The 25,552-nt window shown below is 47.9% G+C and overlaps 1 protein-coding gene across 2 annotated transcripts in view; it reads left to right on the top strand.

Annotated features, from left to right (window-relative positions):
* Positions 1–25,552, top strand: part of LOC134346071 (uncharacterized) — a 208,762-nt gene that overhangs the window by 83,190 nt on the left and 100,020 nt on the right. For both annotated transcript variants that reach the window (XM_063047373.1, XM_063047372.1), the window contains exons 4-5: positions 5,448–5,561; positions 5,678–5,779. In XM_063047373.1, coding sequence (XP_062903443.1) covers positions 5,448–5,561; positions 5,678–5,779 — 216 coding nt within the window. The remainder of the gene's footprint in view (positions 1–5,447; positions 5,562–5,677; positions 5,780–25,552) is intronic.

Genomic DNA, 25,552 nt, shown 5'->3' with positions numbered 1-25,552 from the left:
CTGGCTCCCATCCCCCTTGCCATATTAGTGTAAACCACTCCCAACAGCTCAAGTAAGTCTGTCCGGAAGAATATTTGTCCCCCTTGGGTTCAAGTGCAACCCATCCCTTTAGTACATGTCCCACCCGCCCCAGAAGAGGTACCCACTGAATCCCTGCCCACTGCACCAGTTCTTTAGCCACACACTTGTCTGTCACCTTAGTCTGTTACAATCCTCACTGTCAGATGGCACAGGCGGCAGTCCCAAGATTACTACTTTTGAGGTCCTGCTTCTTAGCTTCCTTCCTAAATCCCTGTATGCTTTTCTCAGGACCTCCTCTTTTTTTCTTCCTATGTCATTGATTCCAATAGGTACCACGATTTCTGGCTGCTTACCCTCCCTTTTCAGGATATTGTGGACGCATCCAGAAACATCTTGGACCCTGGCACCTGGGAGGCAATGGTATTACAGGAAAATAACTACCCTGGCTGATTGGTTGGAGGCAACAAGCTCTCTGGTGACTAGTGGTGTTCCGCAGGGGTCGATGCTGGGACCATTTCTTTTTATGCTGTATATCAATGATTTAGATGTTGGAATAGATGGCTTTGTTGCCAAGTTTGCAGATGGTACGAAGATTGGTGCTGAGGGTTTATAAGACCGGTAGTGTTGAGTTAGGCTGCAAAAGAACTTAGACAGATTAAGAGAATGGGCAAGAAAGTGGCAAATGAAGTACTGTACAGTGCTGGAAAATGCATGGTGATATACTTTTGTAGTAGGAATAAATGTGCAGATTATTTTCTGAATGGGGAGAAAAATCCAAAAACCCGAGATACAAAGGAACGTGGGGGATCCTTGTGCAGAACAACCTAAAGATTAACTTGTGGGTAGAGTCGCTGGTTGGAGTGGCAAATGCAGATGTCTTGAATACAGGAGCAGGAATGTGATGCTGAGGGTGTATAAGGCAATGGTGAGGCCTCACCTTGAGTATTGTGAACAGTTTTGGGCATGCATAGCACAACTGGTAGGTGTGTTTACTGAGTGTTAAATGTAACACTCAGCTCCAGCAACCCACGTTTGTCTGGGGGAAATCAGCATCTGCCCACCAAACTGTGTCTCATGTTTGCGTAGATGCTGTGTAAGGCACCCCGGTACAACCCACAACATAAAATATCAGGCAGTACACAATGTGCGTTTAAACGATTACACTTTATAAATTTTACTGTGACTATGGGGTTTGTAGAGGAACAAAATATAAAATAAAAAGGCGCCAAGAATAGGGATTATACAGTTCATGCACAACGTTGGAGCTCACGCAATATCCTCGATCCATCCTTCGATTTCCTCCGCACTCCTCGGACCCTCGGACCGGGACCAACCACAGTGGTCTACCAGAACGCTTCCCACACGTCCTTCCTCTTCGCCTCTCCTGGCCAATCTCCCGCGCACTCACCCAGGTTCCCACACATACAGATAGAATAACATGACTTCCGTTGGTTAGTTTCCCGTTATCTATAATTATAACCTAATCATTTCAGCTACAAAGAACATTACCTCATCAGTTGACATTACAGTTAATATTACTGAGAACCCTACACATTTTAATCTCTCTCTCTCCCAGTGCAGAGTACCCTCCTGCTTCAAATTAGGGGCACTATTGTCCCTGTACCAAAAAAGACCGAGGTAACATGCCTGAACAACTGGTGTCCTGTCGCACTCACCTCAATAATAAACAAATGCATTGAGAGGCTGATCAAGGATTACATCTGCAGCTTGCTACCACCCAAAATGGACCCCCTACAATTTGCCTACCGACACAACCGATCGACAGATGATGCAATAGCCACTGCTCTATGTACCATCCTTAAACATCTGGAGAAGAAGGGTGCTTTTGTGAGAATGCTGTTCTTGGACTATTCTTCAGCATTCAACACCATGGTTCCATCCAGGCTCGACAAGAAGCTCAGAGACCTCAGCCTTGACCCTGCCTTGTGCAGCTTGATTCTGGACTTCCTGTCAGATCGCCAACAGGTGGTAAGAGTGGGCTCCCTCACCTCCATCCCTCTGACTCTCAATACAGGAGCCCCTCAGTGCTGCCTACTGAGTCCCCTCCTTTACTCCCTGTATAGCCATGACTGTATCGCCATCCACAGGTCCAATCTGCGAATTAAATTTGCCGACAACACTACATTGATTGGCTTTATCTCAAACAATAATGAGGTGGCCTACAGGGAAGAAGTCATCTCTCTGACACGCTGGTGTCAAGAAAACAACCTCTCCCTCAATGTCACAAAAACAAAGGAGTTGATTTTGGATTACAGGAGGAATGGAGACGGGCTAACCCCTATTGACATCAATGGCTCTGGGGTTGAGAGGGTAAACAGCTTCAAGTTCCTCGGCATCTACATCACCGAGGACCTCACGTGGTCTGTACACACGGGCTGTGTGGTGAAAAAGGCACAACAGCGCTTCTTTCACCTCAGACAATTGAGGAAGTTTGGTACGGGCCTCCAAATCCTAAGAACTTTCTACAGAGGCACAATTGAGAGCATCCTGACTGGCTACATCACTGTCTGGTATGGGAACGGTACCTCCCTCAATCGCAGGACTCTGCAGAGAGTGGTGCGGACAGCCCAGCACATCTGTAGTTGTGAACTTCCCATGATTCAGGATATTTACAAGGGCAGGTGTGTAAAAAGGGCCCATAGGATCATTGGGGACCTGAGCATCTGAACCACGTTCAATTCCAGCTGCTACCATCGGGATGCGGTACCGCAGCATAAGAGCCAGGACCAGCAGGTTCCAGAACAGCTTCTTCCACCAGCGCATCAGACTGATGAACTCACGCTGATTTGAGTGTACTCTGTATTACACTGACTATTCTATTTTTTATAAATTATTATAAATTACTATGATTGCACATTGCACATTTAGACGGAGACGTAACATAAAGATTTTTACTCCTCATGTATGTGAAAGATATAAGAAATAAAGTCAATTCATTTCAATTCCTCATCTTAGAAGAGGTGTGCTGCCATTGGAGATGATCCAGAGGTGGTTCACAAGGATGATTCGAGGAGTGAAAGGGTTATCGTTTGAGGAAGGTTTGATAGCTGTGGGTCTGAAATCTCTGGAATTTGGAAGAATGAGGAGGGATGCTTCATGGAGCTTAGGAAAATAGAGGGCTATGTGGTAGGGAAATTCTAGGTAGTTTCTAGAGTAGGCTACATGGTCGGCACAACATTGTGCACCAAAGGGCCTGTAATGTGCTGTAGATTTCTATGTTCTATGGATCTCATCGAAAGCTTTCGCATGTTGAAATGCCTGACAGTAGATGTTGAAAGGATGTTTCCTATGGTGGGCCAGGAGAAGAAGGCACAGCCTCAGGATAGAAGGGCTTCTATTGAAAATATAGATGCAAAGGAATTTCTTTGGCCAGAGGGTGGTGAATTTGCGGAACTTGTTGCCGCATGCAGCTGAGGAGGCCTGGTCGTTGGGTGTATTTAAGGCAGAGATTGATAGGTTCTTGATTGGACACAGAATCAAAGGTTATGGGGAAAGGGCTGGAGCATAGACAATAGGTACAGAAGTAGGCCATTCAGCCCTTCGAGCCAGCACCGCCATTCACTGTGATCATGGTTGATCATCCACTATCAGTATCCAGTTCCTGTCTTATCCCCATAACCTTTGATTCCACTATCTTTAAGAGCTCTATCCATCTCTTTCTTGAAAGCATCCAGAGACTTGGCCTCCACAGCCTCCTGGGACAGAGCATTCCATATATCCACCACTCTCTGGGTGAAAAAGTTTTTCCTCAACTCCGTTCTAAATGGCCTACCCCTTATTCTTAAACTGTGGCCTCTGGTTCTGGACTCACCCGTCAGTGGGAACATGCTTCCTGCCTCCAGCGTGTCCAATCCCTTAATAATCTTATATGTTTCAATAAGATCCCCTCTCAGCCTTCTAAATTCCAGCGTATACAAGCCCAGTCGCTCCAATCTTTCGACATATGACAGTCCCGCCATCCCGGGAATTAACCTTGTGAACCTGTGCTGCACTCCCTCAATAGCAGGAATGTCCTTCCTCAAATTTGGAGACCAAAAGTGCACACAGTACTCCAGGTGTGGTCTCACCAGGGCCCTGTACAGCTGCAGAAGGACCTCTTTGCTCTTATACTCAATTACCCTTGTTATGAAGGCCAGCATGCCATTAGCTTTCTTCACTGCCTGCTGTACTTGCATTCTTGCTTTCAGTGACTGATGTACAAGAACCCCTAGAACTCATTGTACTTCCCCTTTTCCTAACTTGATTCCATTTAGATAATATTCTGCCTTCCTGTTCTTACCACCAAAGTGGATAACCTCACATTTATCCATATTAAACTGCACCTGCCCACTCACCCAGCCTGTCCAAGTCACCCTGCATTCTCATAACATCCTCCTCACATTTCACACTGCTACCCAGCTTTGTGTCATCAGCAAACTTGCTAATGTTACTTTTAATTCCCTCATTTAAATCATTAATATATATTGTAAACAGCTGCGGTCCCAGCACTGAACCCTGCGGTACCCCACTGGTCACCGCCTGCCATTCCGAAAGGGAGCCGTTAATCGCTACTCTCTTTTTTCTGTCAGCCAGCCAATTTTCAATCCATGTCAGTACTCTGCCCCCAATACCCTCTGCCCTAATTTTGCCCACTATGTGGGACTTTATCAAAGGCTTTCTGGAAATCTAGGTACACTACATCCACTGGCTCTCCCTTGACCATTTCCATAGTTACATCCTCAAAAAATTCCAGAAGATTAGTCAAGCATGATTTCCCCTTCGTAAATCCATGCTGACTCAGATCGATCCTGTTACTGCTATCCAGATGTATCATAATTTCATCTTTTATAATTGACTCCAGCATCTTTCCCACCACCGACGTCAGGCTAACCGGTCTATAATTCCCTGTTTTCTCTCTTCCTCCCTTCTTGAAGAGAGGGACAACATTAGCCACCCTCCAATCCACAGAAACTGATCCTGAATCTATAGAACATTGGAAAATGATTACCAAAGCGTCCACGATTTCTAAAGCCACCTCCTTAAGCCCCCTGGGATGCAGACCATCAGGTCCCGGGGACTTATCAGCCTTCAGACCCAACAGCCTATCCAACATCATTTCCTGCCTAATATAAGTTTCATGGTTGACGTTGAGCATGGGGTTGAGAAAGTGGAATAAAGGATCAGCCGTGATTAATGGTGGAGCAGACTCAATGAGCCACGTGGCCTAATTCACCTCCTATCTCTTATGGTCTTATGCTTTTTGAAAAGTTCTTGAAATTTTGGATATCTTGGCTTTGAACACTGCCTTGTGAAATTGACGTATTCGTGTTCAGAGATGGTCCAAATCATTGCATTTTTCTCTAATGATGCACTGCATCCAGTGTATATTTTACAGGGAGGTAAACTGAGACTGTTTTGACTTTCAGGAAATCTGTTTGTTCATGAAGACACCCTTGTAGGCTCCGTTATTGTGTTGGTTAGCGCTGCAACATCCTTCTGTGCATCAGCCTTCATCGTCTATGCCTTGGAGAAGGATCAAGGTAACACGTTTGTTTTGTTTAGAAAATGAAGTGCTGGTTTAAAGATATTGAATATCTACACTCTTTAATTTATAACCTCTAAGTTTATTTCTGATTTCGACCTGTTTCCATTGCAGTTAAAACGTACTGGCTTCATGTGACATCTGCAATTGTGGTATTTCATGGAATGTCCTTATTTTGCCAACTAATTACATTTGTAATCTTTAACGTAAATGCAGGTAGGTGATCTGATCAAATTCATTCACCATCCATGTTGCTGTGCTACAGACCCTATTCTGCATAATCATAAAATATTTACACTGGCAAAGCAAAATACAGTAAATCCCAGGAACAAAGTCCAGCAGAATAGTTTTAAACTGGAGTTGTAAACATGTAATCTTTCATCTTCCAGTTATTTGAGTACATATCAAAAAATCATTAATTGAAGCCAGTTAATAACTGGGAAACTAAAATTTGTGTGAACAGCTGAATCATCAGGATGAGGTTCAGAAACACGAGAAAATCTGCAGATGCTGGAAACTTAGAAAACCTACGGTGCAATACAGGCCCTTTGGCCCTCGATACTGTGCTGAAAATGTACTACTTTAGAAATTACCTCGAGTTGCCCATATCCCTCTATCTTTCTAAGCTCTATGTACCTATCTAGGAGTCTCTTAAAAGACCCTATCATATCTGCCTCCACCATCGTCTCCGGCAGCATATTCACGGACTCACCACTCTCTGCGTAAAAAAAACGTACCCCGACAATCTCTGTACCTACTTCCAAGCACCTTACAACTGTGAAATCTCATGTTGACCATTTCAGCCCTGGGGAAAAAAGCCTCTGACTATCCACACGATCAATGCCTCTCATCATCTTGTACACCTCTATCAGGCCACCTCTCATCCTCCATCGCTCCAAGGAGAACAAGCCGAGTTCACCCAACCTATTCTCATAAGGCATGATTCCCAATCTAGGTAACATCCTTGTAAATCTCCTCTGCACCCTTTCTATAGTTTCCGTATCCTTCCTGTAGTAGGGTGTCCAGAATTGAGCACAGTACCCCAAATGGGGTCTGACCAGGGTCCTATATAGCTGTCACATCACCTCTTAGCTCTTAAACTCAATCCCACGGTTGATGAAGGCCAATACACAGTATGCCTTCTTAACCACAGAGTCAACCTGCACAGCAGCTTTGAGTGTCCTATGGACTCAGACCCCAAGATTCCTCTGATCCTCCACACTGCCAAGAATCTTTATCATTAATACTATATTCTGCCATCATATTTGACCTACCAAAATGAACCACCTCACCCTCATCTGGGTTGAACTCCATCTCCACTTATCAACCCAGTTTTGCATCCTGTTGATGTCCTGGTGTAACCTCTAATAACCCTCCAGACTATCCACAACACCCCCAACCTTTGTGTCATCAGCAAATTTAGTAACCCATCCCTCCACTTCCTCATCCAGGTCATTTATAAAAATCACGAAGGGAGGGGGTCCCAGAACAGATCCCTGAGGCACTCCACTGGGTCACCGACCTCCATGCAGAATATGACCCGCCTACAACCACTTTTTGCCTTCTGTGGGCAAGCCAGTTCCGGATCCACAAAGCAACGTCCCCATGGATCCCATGCCTCCTTACTTTCTCAATCAGCCTTGCATGGGGTACCTTATCAAATGCCTTGTTGAAATCCATATACACTACATCTACTACTCTACTTTCATCAATGTGTTTACTCACATCCTCAAAAAATTCAATCAGGCTCCTAAGGCACGACCTTCCTTGACAAAGCCATGCTGACTATTCCTAATCATATTATACCTCTCCAAATGTTCATAAATCCTGCCTCTCAGGACTTTTTTCATCAACTTACCAACCATTGAAGTAAGACTCACTGGTCTATAATTTCCTGGGCTATCTCTACTCGCTTTCTTGAATAAGGGAACAAAAGCTGCAACCCTCCAATCCTCTGAAACCTCTCCCGTCCCCATTGATGATGCAATGGAAATCAAAGCTTCACACACAAAATGCTGGAGGAACTCAGCAGGCCAGGTAATATCTATGGAAAGAGTAAACAGTTGACTTTTCAGGACGAGACCCTTCATTAGGTCTGGAAAAAGTGATGAGAAGTCAAAGCAAGAAGGTGGGTGTTGGGGAGGAAGAAGTTCAAGAAGGTATGTGATAGCTGAATCCAGGAGTGGGGAGCAGTGAGGTAAAGAGCTGGGAAGTAGATTGGTGAAAGAGATAAAGGGCTGGAGACAGGGGAGTCTGCTAGGAAAGTGTAAAAGGCCATGGAAGAAAGGGGAAGAAGGGGGAGCACCATTGAGAGGTTATAGGCAGGTAAGGAGATAGGGTAAGAGGAATTTGTGAATCAGTGAATGGTGGGAGGAGGTGGGGTGGGTGGCAATTACCAGGAGTTTGAGAAATCAATGTTCATGCCATCATGTTGGATGCTACCCAAACGGAACATAAGGTGTTGCTCCTCCAAAATGACGGAGGTAGAGGAGGCCATGGACTGAAGTATCGGAATGGAAATGGGAAGTAGAATTGAACTGGGTGATCACCAGGAGATCCTATTTTTTCTGGCAGATGGAACATAGGTGCTCAGCAATGTGGTTTCCCAATTTATGTCACGCCTAACTGATATACAGCAGGCCACACCAGGAGCTCAGTAGATTACCTCAATAGACTCACAGGTGTTGGAAGGACTCTTTGTGGCCCTGAATAAAGTGAGAGGAGGTACAGGTAAAGATGTGCTTGGTGGTGGGATCTCATATGAGGTGGCGGAAGTTACGGAGAATTGTGTGTTGGACATGGAGGCTAGTGGTTTGGTAGGCAAGGACAAGAGGAACCCTATCCCTGGTATTGCAGTGGGGGGATGGATGAGGCTAGACATGCGCAAAATGAAAGTGATGTGAGTGAGGACAGCATTGATGATGGAGGAAGGACATCCCTTTTCTTTTAAGAAGGAGGATATCTCATTAATTCTGGAATGAAAAACCACATCCTGAGAGCACGAGAATCAGATTCAGGTTTATTATCACTGACATGAAGGGTCTTGGCCCGAAACATTAACTCTTTATTCCTTTCCATAGATGCTACCTGACCTCATGAATCCCTCCAGCATTTACATAGAACATAGACCAATACAGCAAGGGAACACGCCCTTCGGCCATCAATGTTCTTCTGAACCAATTCTATTCAGAATCAGGTGGCCAGCTAGACTGGTTTGTTACACCTACACCATTCTCCGCACACTCGTGGTCCTATCTGAATGTCTCTTAAAAGTCCATTATATATTTACCTCTACTATCACCCCAGGTAACCACCTAGGTAAGCATCATTCTCTGTGTTTAAAAAAAATACTTTCCCCTTGCACCTCCTTTGAAATAACCCCTTTCTCATGCCGCCTGGAATTAGAATCAGAGTCACAGAAAGGTACAGCACAGAAACAGGACTTTCAGCCCATCCAGTCCGTGCTGAACCATTAAACTACCTACTCCCATCCTCCTGAACCCGGACCATCGTCCTCCATACTCCTACCATTCATGTACCAATCCAAACTTCTCTTAAACCTTGAAATTGAGCTCACATGCACCACTTGGGGTGGCAGTTTGTTCCACACTCTCACGACCCTCTGAGTGAAGAAGATTCCCCTCATCTTCTCCTTAAACTTTTCACCTTACACCCATAACCTATAATTTCTAATTGTAATCCCGCCCAACTTCAGTGGAAAAAGCCTGTTTTTATTTACCCTATCTACCTCTCATACTTTTGTATACCTCTTTTAAATCTCCTCTCGGTCTTCTGTGTTCTAAGGAATTAAATCCTAATCTATTCAATCTTTACAAATAACTCAGGTCCTCCAGTCCCAGTAACATTCTTGTAAAATTTCTCTGTACTCTTTCAACCTTATTTACATTTTTCGTGTTGGTAGGTGACCACAATATCACACAATACTCCAAATACTGCAGTGGTGAGAGGAGATTCCATAGTCAGAGGAACAGAGACGAGAGACGAGATTCTTTGTGTGTGATATAGATTCCCGGGTGGTATGTTGCCTGGTGTGCCGGGGTCAGGATGTCTCAGATCAGGTTGACGGCATTCTAATGGGCGAGGTTGAGCCGCCATAAATCTTGAATAAATATTGGCACCGATGACATAGATAGATAAGGTCAGGAGCTCCTGAAAAGAGAATTTATGGAGCTAGTAGAAAGCTGAAAAATAGGATCTCCAGGGTAGATTTCTGTAGATGGTTGCCTGTGCCTTACGCCAGTGAGGGTAAGAATAAGATGATTTGCTGGGTGAATGCGTGGCTGAAGAACTAGGGCAGGGTGCAGCAGTTCAGATTTATTTACAGATCATTGGGATCTCTACTGGGGAATTCACGACCTGTACATAAGGGACGGGTACACCTGAACTCGGGGGTGGGGGGGTGGGTTCCAATATCCTTATGGGCAGGTTTGCTAGAGCTGTTCGGGAGGGTTTAAACTAATTTGGCAGGGAATTGGGAACGGAAGTGATAATACTGAGGATGAGGATTAGACATTGGCTTTGTAGGGGAAGCCAGAGAGTGGTGGTAGACAGTTACCTGTCTGACTGGAAGCTGGTGACTAGTGTAGTGCTGCAGGGATTGGTGCTGTATCCATTGTTATTTGTCATTTATATCAATGATCTGGGTGATAATGTGGTTAACTGGGAATATGAAAGTCAGCTAGAAAATAATATTAAATAGGAGAAAAAAGTTACTTCAGATACATAAAATGTAGAGAAGCGAGAGTGGATATCAGACCAAAGTCAAAAGATAAAGTTAACTTTATTATCAGAGTACATACATGTCACCACATACAACCCTGAGATTATTTTTCTGCAGGCAAACTTAGCAAATCATAGAACAATAACTGTAAATAAAAAAGGGGCATTGCTGTTCCCATACAAAGCTGTAATGCAGCCACTCAGCACACTTTCCACCATACGTCTGTAGAAGTTTCCCAAGGTTTTCGATGACATGCCGAACCTCCACAGACTCCTGAGGAAGTAGAGGCCCTGTTGTGCTTTCTTCACAGTATTATTCATATGATGAATCCAGGACAGAACCTCTGCGATTGTGCCACCCAGGAATTTTAAGTTACCGATGCTGTCCACCTCTGATCCTCCGATGATTACTGGCCAATGGACCTCTGGTTTCCCTCTCCTAAAGTCTACAATCATTTCCTTAATCTTGGTGACGTTAAGTCAGAGGTTGTTGTTATTATTACAGCGCTCAGCCAAGTTTTCAGTCTTCCACGTGTATGCTGGTTCATCACCCCCTTTGAGACAGACCACTGCAAAATGATGCTGGACAGGTAGTAATGTGGGACAAGGAAGTGGTGGACAAACTGAATCGTTACTTTTCATCAGCCTTCACTATGAAAAGTCTTCACTGTGTGGGCAGTGAATGTCATTTACTTGGATCTTCGGAGGGCATTTGATAAGGTGCCACACATGAGGCGGCTTAACAAGAGAAAACCCTATCGCGTTACAGGAAAGATACTGGCATGGATAGAGGAATGGCTGACAGGAGGCGACAAATGAGAGTAAAAGGGGCCTTTCCTGGTTTGCTGCCAGTAACCAGTGGTGTTCCTCAGGGACCGCTACTTTTCACGTTGTTGGTCAATGATTTAGATAATGGAATTGATGGCTTTGTGGCAAGGTTTGCAGATGATATAAAGATAGGTGGAGGGGTAGGTAGTGCTGAGGAAGCAATACGATTGCAGCAGGACTTGTACAAATTGAAAGAATGAGCAACAAGTGGCAGATGGAATACAGCGCTGGGAAATGTTTGATAATGGATTTTGATAACAGGAACTATTTAATTGGGGAGAACGTTCAAGCATCAGAGGTGTAAAGGGACTTAGGAATCCTTGTGCAAGACTCCCAGGAGGTTAATTTACAGGTTGTGTCTGTGGTAAAGAAGGCAGATGTAATGTTGGCATTGATTTCAATGGGAATAGAGTATATAAGCAAGGAGATAGCGCTGAGCCTTTATAAGACACTAGTCAGGCCGCACTTGGAGTATTGTCAAAAGTTTTGGGCCCATATCTCAGAAAGAATATGTTGTCATTGGAGGGAGTCCAGAGGAGGTTCATCAGAATGATTTTGGAAATGAAGGGGGTTAACATATGACCGGCGTTTGGCAGATTTGGGCCTGTTCTCACTGGAACTTAGAAGAATGCGGGAGTGGGGGGGACCTCATGAAAACCTACTGAGGTAAGGAGGAATATTTAGCCAGAGTGTAGAGAATCTGTGGAATGCTCTGCCACAGATTGTGGTGGAGGCCAAGTCCATGGGTATATTTAAGGCGGAAGTTGATAGTTTCCTGATCGCTCAGGGCATCAAAGAATATGGCGAGAAAGCAGGTGTATGATGTTGAGTTTGGGATCTGGGATCAGCCATGATGGAATGGCAGAGCAGACTCAATGAGCTGAATGGCCTAACTCTGCTCCTATGTCTTATGATCTTGTGATGATATTGTGGCCATCACTGAGACCTGGCTAAAGGATGCATGTCTCTGGGAGCTGAACGTCCAAGGATACACGGTGTATCGGAAGGATAGGAAGGTAGGCAGAGGGGGAGGCGTGGCTTTATTGGTAAGAAATGATATTAAATCGTTAGAAAGAGGTGCTATAGGATCGGAAGGTGCAGAACCTTTATGGGTTGAGCTAAGGAATAGCAGGGGTAAAAAGACCCTGATGGCAGTTATTTATAGGCCTCCAAACAGCTGCAGGGATGTGGACTACAAATTACAACTGAAAATAGAAAAGGCTTGTCAGAAGGGCAGTGTTATGATAATTGTGGGGGATTTTAACATGCGAGTAGATTGGAAAAATCAGGTCGGCACTGGATCTCAAGAGAGAGAATTTGTAGAATGTCTGCGAGATGGCTTTTTAGAACAGCTTGTTGTTGAGCCCACTAGGGGATCGGCTGTACTGGATTGGGTATTGTGTAATGAACCGGAGGTGATTGGAGAGAATGAGGTGAAGGAACCCTTAGGAGGCAGTGATCATAACATGATTGAGTTCACCGTGAAATTAGAAAAAGAGAAGCCGAAATCTGATGTGTCGGTGTTTCAGTGGAGTAAAGGAAATTACAGTGGCATGAGAGAGGAACTGGCCAAAGTTGACTGGAAAGAGACACTGGCGGGAAAGACAGCAGAGCAGCAGTGGCTGGAGTTTATGCGAGAAATGAGGAATGTGCAAGACAGATATATTCCAAAAAAGAAGAAATTTTCGAGTGGAAAAAGGATGCAACCGTGGTTGACAAGAGAAGTCAAAGCCAAATTTAAAGCAAAGGAGAGGGCATACAAGGAAGCAAAAATTAGTGGGAAGACAGAGGATTGGGAAGTTTTTAAAACCTTACAAAAGGAAACCAAGAAGGTCATTAAGAGAGAAAAGATTAACTATGAAAGGAAACTAGCAAATAATATCAAAGAGGATACTAAAAGCTTTTTCAAGTATATACAGAGTAAAAGACAGGTGAGAGTAGATATAGGACCGATAGAAAATGATACTGGAGAAATTGTAATGGGAGATGAGGAGATGGCAGAGGAACTGAACAAGTATTTTGCATCAGTCTTCACTGAGGAAGACAGCAGGATACCGGACACTCAAGGGTGGCAGGGAAGAGAAGTGTGTGCAGTCACAATTACGACAGAGAAAGTACTCAGGAAGCTGAATAGGCTAAAGGTCGATAAATCTCCTGGACCAGATGGAATGCACCCTCGTGTTCTGAAGGAAGTAGCTGTGGAGATTGCGGAGGCATTAGCGATGATCTTTCAAAAGTCGATAGATTCTGGCATGGTTCCGGAAGACTGGAAGATTGCAAATGTCACTCCGCTATTTAAGAAGGGGGCAAGGAAGCAAAAAGGAAATTATAGACCTGTTAGCTTGACGTCGGTGGTTGGGAAGTTGTTGGAGTCGATTGTCAAGGATGAGGTTACAGAGTACCTGGAGGCATATGACAAGATAGGCAGAACTCAGCATGGTTTCCTTAAAGGAAAATCCTGCCTGACAAACCTATTACAATGTTTTGAGGAAATTACCAGTAGGCTAGACAAGGGAGATGCAGTGGATGTTGTATATTTGGATTTTCAGAAGGCGTTTGACAAGGTGCCACACATGAGGCTACTTAACAAGATAAGAGCCCATGGAATTACGGGAAAGTTACATACGTGGATAGAGCGTTGGCTGATTGGCAGGAAACAGAGAGTGGGAATAAAGGGATCCTAGTCTGGTTGGCTGCCGGTTACCAGTGGTGTTCCACAGGGATCAGTGTTGGGGCCGCTTCTTTTTACATTGTACATCAACGATCTGGATTATGGAATAGATGGCTTTGTGGCTAAGTTTGCTGACGATACAAAGATAGGTGGAGGGGCCGGTAGTGCTGAGGAAACGGAGAGTCTGCAGAGAGACTTGGATAGATTGGAAGAATGGGCAAAGAAGTGGCAAATGAAGTACAATGTTGGAAAGTGTATGGTCATGCACTTTGGCAGAAAAAATAAATGGGCAGACTATTATTTAAATGGGGAAAGAATTCAAAGTTCTGAGATGCAACGGGACTTGGGAGTCCTCCTGCAGGATTCCCTTAAAGTTAACCTCCAGGTTGAGTCAGTAGTGAAGAAGGCGAATGCAATGTTGGCATTCATTTCTAGAGGAATAGAGTATAGGAGCAGGGATGTGATGTTGAGGCTCTATAAGGCGCTGGTGAGACCTCACTTGGAGTACTGTTGGCAGTTTTGGTCTCCTTATTTAAGAAAGGATGTGCTGACGTTGGAGAGGGTACAGAGAAGATTCACGAGAATGATTCCGGGAATGAGAGGGTTAACATATGATGAACATTTGTCCGCTCTTGGACTGTATTCCTTGGAGTTTAGAAGAATGAGGGGAGACCTCATAGAAACATTTCGAATGTTGAAAGGCATGGACAGAGTGGATGTGGCAAAGTTGTTTCCCATGATGGGGGAGTCTTGTACGAGAGGTCATGACTTCAGGATTGAAGGGTGCCCTTTCAGAACAGAAATGCAAAGAAATTTTTTTAGTCAGACGGTGGTGAATCTATGGAATTTGTTGCCACGGGCAGCAGTGGAGGCCAAGTCATTGGGCGTATTTAAGGCAGAGATTGATAGGTATCTGAGTAGCCTGGGCATCAAAGGTTATGGTGAGAAGGCGGGGCAGTGGGACTAAATAGGATAAAATGGATCAGCTCATGATTAAATGGCGGAGCAGACTCGATGGGCCAAATGGCCTACTTCTGCTCCTTTGTCTTGTGGTCTATGGTCTTATGAACTCAAACTGCAAGCTAGCTTTTTGGGTGTTGTGCACAAGGACTCACAAGTCCCTTTCCATCTCAGATTTTTGTATTTAGAAAACAGTCTGCACGTTTATTTCTACTACCAAAGTGCGTGACCGTGCATTTTCCAACATTGTATTTCTTTGCCACTTTCTTGTCCATTCTCCTAATCTGTCTCAGTCCTTCTGCAGACTACCTGTTTCCTCAACATTACCTGCTCCTCCACCAATCTTCACATCATCTGCAAACTTGGCGAGAAACCATCAATTCGATCATACAAATCATTGATATACAGCATTAAAAGAGGCGTCCCCAACATTGACCCCTGCGAGACACCACTGGTCACTAGCAGCCAACCAAAAAAAATATCCTTTTACCCTGCACTCACTACGAATCAGGCAATGCTCTAACCATGCCAGTACCTTTCCTGTAATACCATGTGTTCTTAACTTGGTAAGCAGCCTCATGAGTGGTAATTTAGAAAAGCAGAGAAAACCTACAGCACAATACAAGCCCTTCGGCCCATAAAGCTGTGCCTAACATGTCCCTACCTTAGAACTACCAAGGCTTTACCCATAGCCCTCTATTTTTCTAAGCTCCATGTAACCATCCAGAAGTGTCTGAAAAGACCCCATTGTTTCCGCCTCCATCACCGCCGCCGGCAGCCCATTCCACGCATTCACCACTCTCTGCATAAAAACCTACCCCTGACGTCTCCTCTGTACCTTCTTCCAAGCACCTTAAAACTGTGTCGTCTCGTGCTAGCCATTTCAGCCCTGGGGAAAAGCCTCTTGACTATCCACACATCAATGCCTCTCATTATCTTGTACACCTCTATCAGGTCACCTCTTATCCTCCATCGCTCCAAGGAGAAAAGGCCGAGTTTACTCAACCTATTCTCATAAGGCATGCTCCCCAATCCAGGCAACATCCTTGTAGATCTCCTCTGCTCCCTTTCTATGGTTTCCACATCCTTCCTGTAACCTCTAACAGCCCCCCACACTATCCACAACACCTTGAACCTTTGTGTCATCAGCAAATTTAGTAACCCATCCCTCCACTTCCTCATCCAGGTCATTTATAAAAATCACAAAGAGTAGGGGTCCCAGAACAGATCCCTTAGGCACACCACTGGTCACCGGCCTCCATGCAGAATATGACCCGTCTACAACCACTCTTTGCCTTCTGTGGGCAAGCCAGTTCTGGATCCACCAAGCAATGTCCCCTTGGATCCCATGCCTCCTTACTTCCGCAAAAAGCCTTGCATGGGGTACCTTATCAAATGCCTTGCTAAAATCCATATACACTACATCTACGGCTCTACCTTCATCAATGTGTTTAGTCACATCCTCAAAAAATTCAATCAGGCTCGTAAGGCACGGCCTGCCTTTGACAAAGCCATGCTGTCTATTACTAATCATATTATGCCTCTCCAAATGTTCATAAATCCTGCCTCTCAGGATCTTCTCCATCAACTTACCAACCACTGAATTAAGACTCTCTGATGTATAATTTCCTGGGCTATCCCTACTCCCTTTCTTGAATAAGGGAACAATATCCGCAACCCTCCAATCCTCTGAAACCTCTCCCGTCCTCATTGATGATGCAAAGATAGTTGCCAGAGGCTCAGCAACCTCCTCCCTTGCTTCCCACAGTAGCCTGGGGTACATCCCGTCTGGTCCCGGTGACTTATCCAACTTGATGCTTTCCAAAAGCTCCAGCACATCCTCTTCCTTAATATCTGCATTCTCAAACTTTTCAGTCTGCTGCAATTCATCCCTACAATTGCCATGGTCCTTTTCCGTAGTGAATACTGAAGCAAAGTATTCAGTAAGTACCTCGCTATTTCCTCCGGTTCCATACACACACTTTTCCGCTGTCACACGTGATTGGTCCTATTCTCTCATGTCTTATCCTCTTGCTCTTCACATACTTGTGGAATACCTTGGGGTGTTCCTTAATCCTGTCTACCAAGGCCTTCTCATGGCCCCTTCTGGCTCTCCTAATTTCATTCTTAAACTCCTTCCTGCTAGCCTTACACTCTTATAGATTCCTATCATTACCTGGTTTTTTGAACCTTTCATAAGCTCTTCTTTTCTTCCTGACTAGATTTACAACAGCCTTTGTACACCACGGATCTTGTACTCTACCATCATTTCCCTGTCTCATTGGAGTGTACCTACTCAGAACCCCACGCAAATATCCCCTGAACATTTACCACATTTCTGTACATTTCCCTGAGAACATCTTTTTCCAATTTATGCTTCCACGTTTCTGCCTGATATCCTCGTATTTCCTGAACGTTTCCCGAACTTGTCTGTTCTTATCCCTCTCCAATGCTATGGTAAAGGAGATAGAATTGTGATCACTATCTCCAAAATGTTCTCCCACTGACAGACCTGACACCTGACCAGGTTCATTTCCCAATACCAGATCAAGTACAGCCTCTCCTCTGGTAGCCTTATCTACATATTGTGTCAAGAAATCTTCCTGAACAACCTAACAAACTCTACCCCATCTAAACCCCTCACTCTAGGGAGATGCCAATCAATATTGGGGAAATTAAAATCTCCCACCACAACAACCCTGTTATTATTACTCCATTCCAGAATCTGTCTCCCTATCTGCTCCTCGATGTCCCTGTTACTATCAGGAGGTCTATAAGAAACACCCAGTAGAGTTATTGACCCCTTCCTATTCCTAACTTCCACTGACAGAGACTCCGTAGACAATCCCTCCATGACTTCCTCCTTTTCTGCAGCCGTGACACTATCTCTGATCAACAGTGCCATGCCCCCACCTCTTTTGCCTCCCTCCCTATCCTTTCTGAAACATCTAAAGCCCGGCACTTGAAGTAGCCATTCCTGCCCCTGCATCATCCAAGTTTCTGTAATGGCCACAACATCATAGCTCCAAGTGCTGATCCACGCTCTAAGCTCATTGGCTTTATTCATAATACTCCTCGCATTAAAATAGACACATCTCAAGCCATTCAATAGAGCACGTCCCTTCTCTATCACCTGCCTATTCCCCCTTTCGCACAGTCTCCCAAGCTTTCTCTATTTGTGAGCCAACCTCCCTTTCCTCCGTCACTTTAGTTCGGTTCCCACCCCCCAGCAATTCTAGTTTAAACTCTCCCCAATAGCCTTAGCAAAGCTTCCCGCCAGGGTATTGGTCCCCCGTGGATTCATGTGCAACCCATCCTTTTTGTACAGGTCACACCTGCCCCTGAAGAGGTCCCAATGATCCAGAAATCTGAATCCCTGCCCCCGATCCAATCCCTCAGCCAAGCATTTATCCTCTACCTCATTCTATTCCTATCTCTATCTATCCATCCCATAGGATGATGATGGTTCCTTTCAGTCAGTTAGTGGGGTGGTACCCCACTCCTCAGAAAGGAACAGCGTGAGTGGATTTCAGGTGAGTAGGGGGTTGCACAGGTCCAGACCCACCCTCTCGACATCCCCTCCTGATCCAGTGGCATGGTGGGGTCCAAGACGGCTGGGGTAAGTTCTGTTGCAGTGAATGGCCAGACCAAGCTTCGATGCAAGGGATGCCCTTTTCACACTTCACGGCACGTGTTTGCTAGATGGCCGTTGACTCTATGAGGGGGTTCATCCACCCTTTGACAGGTCAGTCGTCTGAGTACTTCTGGTACCATGGAGCACAGTACTGCCTGTCGCATGGTCGGGTGGTCGGTGACTAAACCGGCTCCCCCACCCGGCTTGCCTGGTGAGGAGAGTGGCTAGACACCCTGCAGGACGAGAAACAAGACCTGTCAAGGGGTGGATTCTATTCCTATACTCATTGTCATGCGGCACAGGCTGTAATTCCAAGATTACAGCCAAGATTACTACCTTTGCGGTCCTACTTCTCAACTTCCTTCCCAACTCCCTGTAGTCTGCTTTCAGGACCTCCTCCCTTTTCCTGCCTATGTCGTTGGTACCAATATGTACCACGACCTCTGGCTGTTCACCTTCCCACTTCAGGATATCTTGGACGCGATCAGAAACATCCTGGACCCTGGCACCTGGGAGGCAAACTACCTTCCGCATTTCTTTCCTGCATCCATAGAATTGCCTATCTGTCCCCGTAACTATAGATTCCCTTATCACTGCTGCCATCCTCTTCCTTTCCCTACCCTTCTGAGCCACAGGCCAGACTCTGTGCCAGAGGCGCGACCACTGTTGCTGCCCACAGGTAGGCTGTCCCCCCCAACGGTCCTCAAACAGGAGTACCTATTGTTAAGGGGTACAGTCACCGGAGTACTCTCTAGCACCTGCTTCTTGCCCTTCCCTCTCCTGACTGTTACCCACTTCTTTGTCTCCTGTGGTCCTGGGTGACTGGGTAGCTCCTCTCCATCACCTCCTCACTCTCCCTGACCAGACAAAGATCATCGAGCTGCAGCTCCATTTCCCTAACGCGGTCCCTAAGGAGCTGCAGCTCGACACACCTGGTGCAGATATGACCATCCAGGAGGCTGGGAGTCTCCCGGACCTCCCACATCTGACACTGAGCATAGAAAACTGGCCTCACACACATACTTTCTGTCTTTATTTTAAACAGATAACTTACCTGGCCTCGATCCCTTATCACCAAAGCCCCGTCGAACCGAAGCCTTCCTACTCTATCTCCCATTACTCCATCGCCCGCTTCTCCGACACCAGCTCTGTAAATCTGTCTTCTTTTTAAACTCTTCCCGCTGTTCTCACTGGCCAACCTCCACGTGCTTGCACAGTCGTGCCCCGTTCAAACAGCTGAAGAAATCTCCTCAAAGAATTCCAACAGGTTCATCAGGGAAGATTTTCCCATAAGGAAGCCATGCTGACTTTGTCCTATCTTATCCTGGAATACATCTATCCTGCACCTTCCTCATTTTTCCCAGAAACTTGGGTCATTACTACTCTGCTGTCATCCCTGCCAGCATCTCCTTCCAATTTACTTTGGCCAACTCCTCTCTCATAGCACTGTAATTTCCTTCACTCCACTGAAATACTGCTACGTCAGACTTTACTTTCTCCCTGTTACGTTTCAAATTGAAGCTTGTCTGAACGAAGAGCTGCAGAGGCATTTGGACATTCCAGAGCTCCAGTCAGCATTGGGAGCAGAACACTTCCAACAGGTTACTCGCAGGTCAGCAAAGCTTCTTTATAAGGAGAGATTTGCAGGCATTCGGACATTCCAGAGATCCAGTCGGGAACTAGAGCAGAGCATTGCGTATTAACTAAAAGAACAGAAGGGGCAAGCGGGGTGGCTGTTGTTGGGAGTCGGCCAGCAGTGAGAGTGGGAGAATCAGGCTGAGACTCAAGATGCTGAGGCCAAAGATTCGGGTTAGAGGATTTGGTCTTGGTTGCCCATTGTACAGTGCAGGCAGGATGGCAGACATGGCAGTGGAAAGCTCCTCCTGTGGGATGTGGGGATTCATGGAACCTGATAGTCTCCCTGATGACTACACCTGCGGGACATGCAGCCAACTCCAGCTCATGAAAGACCTTTTTAAGGAGTTGGAGTTGAATAAACTTTGGAACATTCGGGAGGCAGAGCATTTGATAGATAGGACTTTTGAGCAGGTGGTTACACCCAGAGTGCACAATTCGGGAGCAGATGGGTGAACACCGAGAGAGGCAAAAGGAGAAGGAAGTCTGTGCAGGGTCCCCCTGTGGCCATTCCCCTCAGCAACAGGATACAGCTGAGGTGGGGTGGGGTGACCTATCTGGACAAGGCAGCAACAGCCAGACCAACAGCTCTGTGGTCAGCTCTGAGCCTCAGAAGGGTAGGGTGAAGTCAGGCAGAGCAATAGTTTTAGGGGTCTCGGTAGTTAGGGGGATTATGTGGTAGCAAAAGAGATGCCAGGATAGTGTGCTGGTTCCCAGGTGCTAGGGTCCAGGTTGCAGAATATTCTTGAAGGGGAGGGTGAGGAGCCAGCGGTCATGGTACATATTGGCACCAATGACATAGGCAGGAGAGGGATTTAGGTCCCACATAGTAAGTTTAGGAAAGGGGGTGAAGAGCAGGACCACCAAGGTGGTAATCTTCAGATTACTCCCTGTACCACAAGCTAGTGAAGGTCGGAACAGGAAGGTAGCGCAGTTGGATGAGTGGCTGAGGAGATGGTGCGGAGGGCAGGGTTTCAAATTCTTGGATCGTTGGAACCTTTTCTGGGGAAGGGGTGACCTGTACAAGTGGGACAGGTTGTACTGAAACTGGAGGGGAACCAGTATCTTGGGAGGGAGGTTTGCTAATGCTATTGGGGAGGGTTTAAACTAGATTTGCGGAAGGGTGTGAACCAAAGTGAAGAGGCAGAGGATGGGGAGGTTGGCGCACAGATGCTGACAGCTTGTAGGGAGTTTGTGAGGAAGGATAGGCAGATGATAGGGCAAAGAAACACTCAGCCAGATGGTTTGAGATGTGTATTTTAATGCAAGGGGGATGAACTGAGAGCGTGGATCATTACATGGAACTATGATGTTACAGATAAACTGATGAACTATGCCAATTCAAAGGCTTGGTGTCTCAGGGGCAGGAATGGCTGCTGAGTGTGCCGGGCTTTAGATGGTTGAGTGAACTTGGCCTTTTCTCCTCGCAGCGACGGAGGATGAGAGGTGTCCTGATTGAGGTGTACAGGATGATGAGGGGTTTTGATCGTGTGGATAGCCAGAGACTTTTTGCTTGGGCTAAAATGGCTAACAGGACGGGGCATAGTTTTAAAGTACTTGGAAATCGGTACCGAGGGGATGTCAGGGGTGAGTTTTTTACACAGAGGGTGGTCAGTGTGTGCAATGCACTGCCGGCGGTGGTTCTGGAAGTGGATAGAATAGGGCCTTTTAAGAGCCTCTTAGAAAGGTACATGGAGCTTAGAAAAATAGAGAGCTATGTGCTGGGGAAATTCTAGACAGTTTCTAGAGTAGGTGACATGTCAGCACAACATTGTGGCCTGAAGGGCCTGTAATGTGCTGTAGATTTCTATGTTCTATGTTTCAGAAAGGACAGGGAGGGAGGCAAAAGAGTTGGGGGAGTGGCACTGCTAATCAGAGATAGTGTCACGGCTTCAGAAAAGGAGGAAGTCATGGAGGAGTTGTCTACTGAGTTATTGTGAGTGGAAGAAACAGGAAGGAGGCAATAACTCTATTGGGTGTTTTTTTACAGACTCCCTGAATAGTAACAGAGATGCTGAGGAGCAGATAGGGAGGCAGGTTCTTGAACGGTGCAATAATAATACAGTTGTTGTGATGGGTGATTTTAACTTTCCTAATATTGACTGGCATCTCCTTAGAGCAAGGGGTTTAGTTGGGGTGCAGTTTGTTAAGTGTGTTCAGGAAGGTCTGATGCAATATGTAGATAAGCCAACTAGAGGAGAAGCTGTACTTGATCTGGTATTGGGAAATGAACCTCGTCAGGTGTCAGATCTCACAGTGGGAGAGCATTTTAGAAGTAGTTATCACAACTCTTCCTTTACCATGGTGCTGGAGGGGAGCAGGAGCAGACAATTTGGGAAAACAAATTTAACTGGGGTCAGGGGAAATATGATGCTATTTGGCTGGAACTTGGGAACATAAATGTGGAGCAGATGCTCTCCCAATTTTGCCACATTTCTGTGTGTGTAATGCACAGCAGAAATGTGACAAAAGTTCAGCGAGGATCTGCATAGGTATTGAGGCAGGGAAAAGATGGTAGGGTAAAGGAACCATGGTGTATGAAGGATGTAGAAAATCTAGTTAAGAAGAATTGAAAAGCTTACAAAAGGGCCGGCTGGTGGCGCAACGACATCGGCGCCGGACCCGGGAGCGGAGGTTCCCAGGTTCGAAACCAGTCAGGTCCACCTCCAAGTACGCTTTCCATCCGTGCCGGGTTGATTGTCGAGAACGCAACTCGACCTCGTAAAACAAAGGGAAAATACTGTGAAAATGTCTGTGTGAAGAGTGGCGAGCCACACAGTCTTTCTTTCTCTCTCTCTCTCTCTCTCTCTCCCTCTCTCTCTCCCTCCCTCTCTCTCTCTCTGTCTCTCTCTCTCTCTCTCTCTCTCCCTCCCACTCTCTCTCTGTCTCTCCCTCCCTCTCTCTCTCTCTCTCTCTCTCTCTCTCTCTCTCTCTGTCTCCTCGTCTCTCCTCCGTCCTCCCCGTCTCTCCTCCGACTCCTCGTCTCTCCACCGTCCTCCCCCGTCTCTCCTCCGTCCTCCCCGTCTCTCCTCCGACTCCCCTTCTCTCCACCGTCCTCCTTGTCTCTCCACCAACTCCCCGTCTCTCCTCCGACTCCCCGTCTCTCCACCATCCTCCCCGTCTCTCCTCCGACTCCCCGTCTCTCCACCGACTCCCCGTCTCTCCACCGTCCTCCCCGTCTCTCCACCGACTCCCCGTCTCTCCTCCGACTCCCCGTCTCTCCTACATCCTCCTCGTCTCTCCTCCGACTCCCTGTCTCTACTCCGACTCCCCGTCTCTCCTCCAACTCCCCGTTTCTCCACCGACTCCCCGTCTCTCCTCCGACTCCCCTCTCTCCACCGTCCTCTCCGTCTCTCCTCAGACTCCCCGTCTCTCCACCGTCATCCCCGTCTCTCCTCCGACTCCCCGTCTCTCCACCGTCCTCCCCGTCTCTCCTCCGACTCCCCGTCTCTCCTCCGACTCCTCGTCTCTCCTCCGACTCCCCGTCTCTCCTCCGACTCCCCGTCTCTCCACCGTCCTCCCCGTCTCTCCTCCGTCCTCCCCGTCTCTCCTCCGACTCCCCGTCAAAACCCCGTCTCGCCACCGACTCCCCGTCTCTCCACCGCCCTCCCCGTCTCTCCTCCGTCCTCCCCGTCTCTCCTCCGACTCCCCGTCTCTCCACCGTCCTCCTCGTCTCTCCACCGACTCCCCATCTCTACTCCGACTCCCCGTCTCTCCACCGTCCTCCCCGTCTCTCCTCCGTCCTCCCCGTCTCTCCTCTGACTCCTCGTCTCTCCACCGTCCTCTCCATCTCTCCACCGTCCTCCCCGTCTCTCCTCCGTCCTCCCCGAATCTCCACCGACTCCCCGTCTCTCCACTGACTCCCCGTCTCTCCACCGTCTTCCTGGTCTCTGCTCCGACTTCCCGTCTCCCCACTGTCCTCCTCGTATCTCCTCCAACTCCCAGTCTCTCCTCCGACCTCCCCGTCTCTCCTCCGACTCCCCGTCTCTCCTCCGTCTCCCCGTCTCTCCTCCGACTCCCCGTCTCTCCACCGTCCTCCCCGTCTCTCCTCCGACTCCCCGTCTCTCCACCGTCCTCCTCGTCTCTCCTCCGACTCCCCGTCTCTCCACCGTCCTCCTCGTCTCTCCTCCGACTCCCCGTCTCTCCTCCGACTCCCCGTCTCTCCTCCGACTCCCCGTCTCTCCTCCGTCTCCCCGTCTCTCCTCCGTCTCCCCGTCTCTCCTCCGTCTTCCTGGTCTCTCCTCCGATTCCCCGTCTCTCCACCATCTTCCTGGTCTCTGCTCCGACTCCCCGTCTCTCCACCGTCTCCCTGGTCTCTCCTCCGACTCCCCGTCTCTCCACTGACTCCCCGTCTCTCCACCGTCCTCCCCGTCTCTGCTCCGACTCCCCGTCTCCCCACCGTCCTCCCCGTCTCTCCTCCGACTCCCCGTCTCTCCTCCGACCTCCCCGTCTCTCCTCCGACTCCCTGTCTCTCCTCCGACTCCCCGTCTCTCCTCCGACTCCCCGTCTCTCCACCGTCCTCCCCGTCTCTCCACTGACTCCCCGTCTCTCCACCGTCCTCCTCCTATCTCCTCTGATTCCCCGTCTCTCCTCCGTCTCCCCGTCTCTCCTCCGACTCCCTGTCTCTCCTCCGTCTCCCCGTCTCTCCACCATCTTCCTGGTTTCTCCTCCGACTCCCCGTCTCTCCACCGTCCTCCCCGTCTCTCCACCGTCCTCCCCGTCTCTCCTCCGACTCCCCGTCTCTCCTCCGACTCCCCGTCTCTCCTCCGACTCCCCGTCTCTCCTCCGACTCCCCGTCTCTCCACCGTCCTCCCCGTCTCTCCTCCGACTCCCCGTCTCTCCCTCCTCGTCTCTCCTCCGACTCCCCGTCTCTCCTCCGACTCCTCGTCTCTCCTCCATCCCCGTCCCCTCCTCCGACTCCCTCGTCTCTCCTCCTCCCCGTCCTCCTCCGACTCCCCGTCTCCCCACCGTCCTCCCCGTCTCTCCACCGTCCTCCCTGTCTCACCTCCGATTCCCCGTCTCTCCACCGTCCACCATCCTCCCAGTCTCTCCACCGTCCTCCCCGTCTCCTCCGACTCCCCATCTCTCCACCGTCCTCCTCGTCTCTCCTCCGACTCCCCGTCTCTCTCCAACTCCAAATCTCTCCTCCAACTTCCCGTCTCTCCACCGACTCCCCGTCTCTCCACCGTCCTCCTCGTCTCTCATCCGACTCCCCGTCTCTCCACCGACCTTCCCGTATCTCCTCCGACTCCCCCTCTCTGCACCGTCCTCCCCGTCTCTCCTCCGACTCCCCGTCTCTCCACCGACCTTCCCGTATCTCCTCCGGCTCCCCCTCTCTCCACCATCCTCCCGGTCTCTCCTCCGACTCCCGTCTCTCCTCCGACTCCCTTTCTCTCCTCCGACTCCCCGTCTCCCCTCCGACTCCCTTTCTCTCCTCCAACTCCCAGTCTCTCCACCGTCCTCCCCGTCTCTCCTCCGACTCCCTGTCTCTCCTCCGACTCCCCATCTGTCCGCCGACTCC

The sequence above is a fragment of the Mobula hypostoma genome, chromosome 5, assembly GCF_963921235.1.
Source record: "Mobula hypostoma chromosome 5, sMobHyp1.1, whole genome shotgun sequence".
Lineage (NCBI taxonomy): Eukaryota > Metazoa > Chordata > Chondrichthyes > Myliobatiformes > Myliobatidae > Mobula > Mobula hypostoma.
Note: the sequence above shows the minus strand (reverse complement) of the source record. Positions and strands in the feature narration are given on the sequence as shown.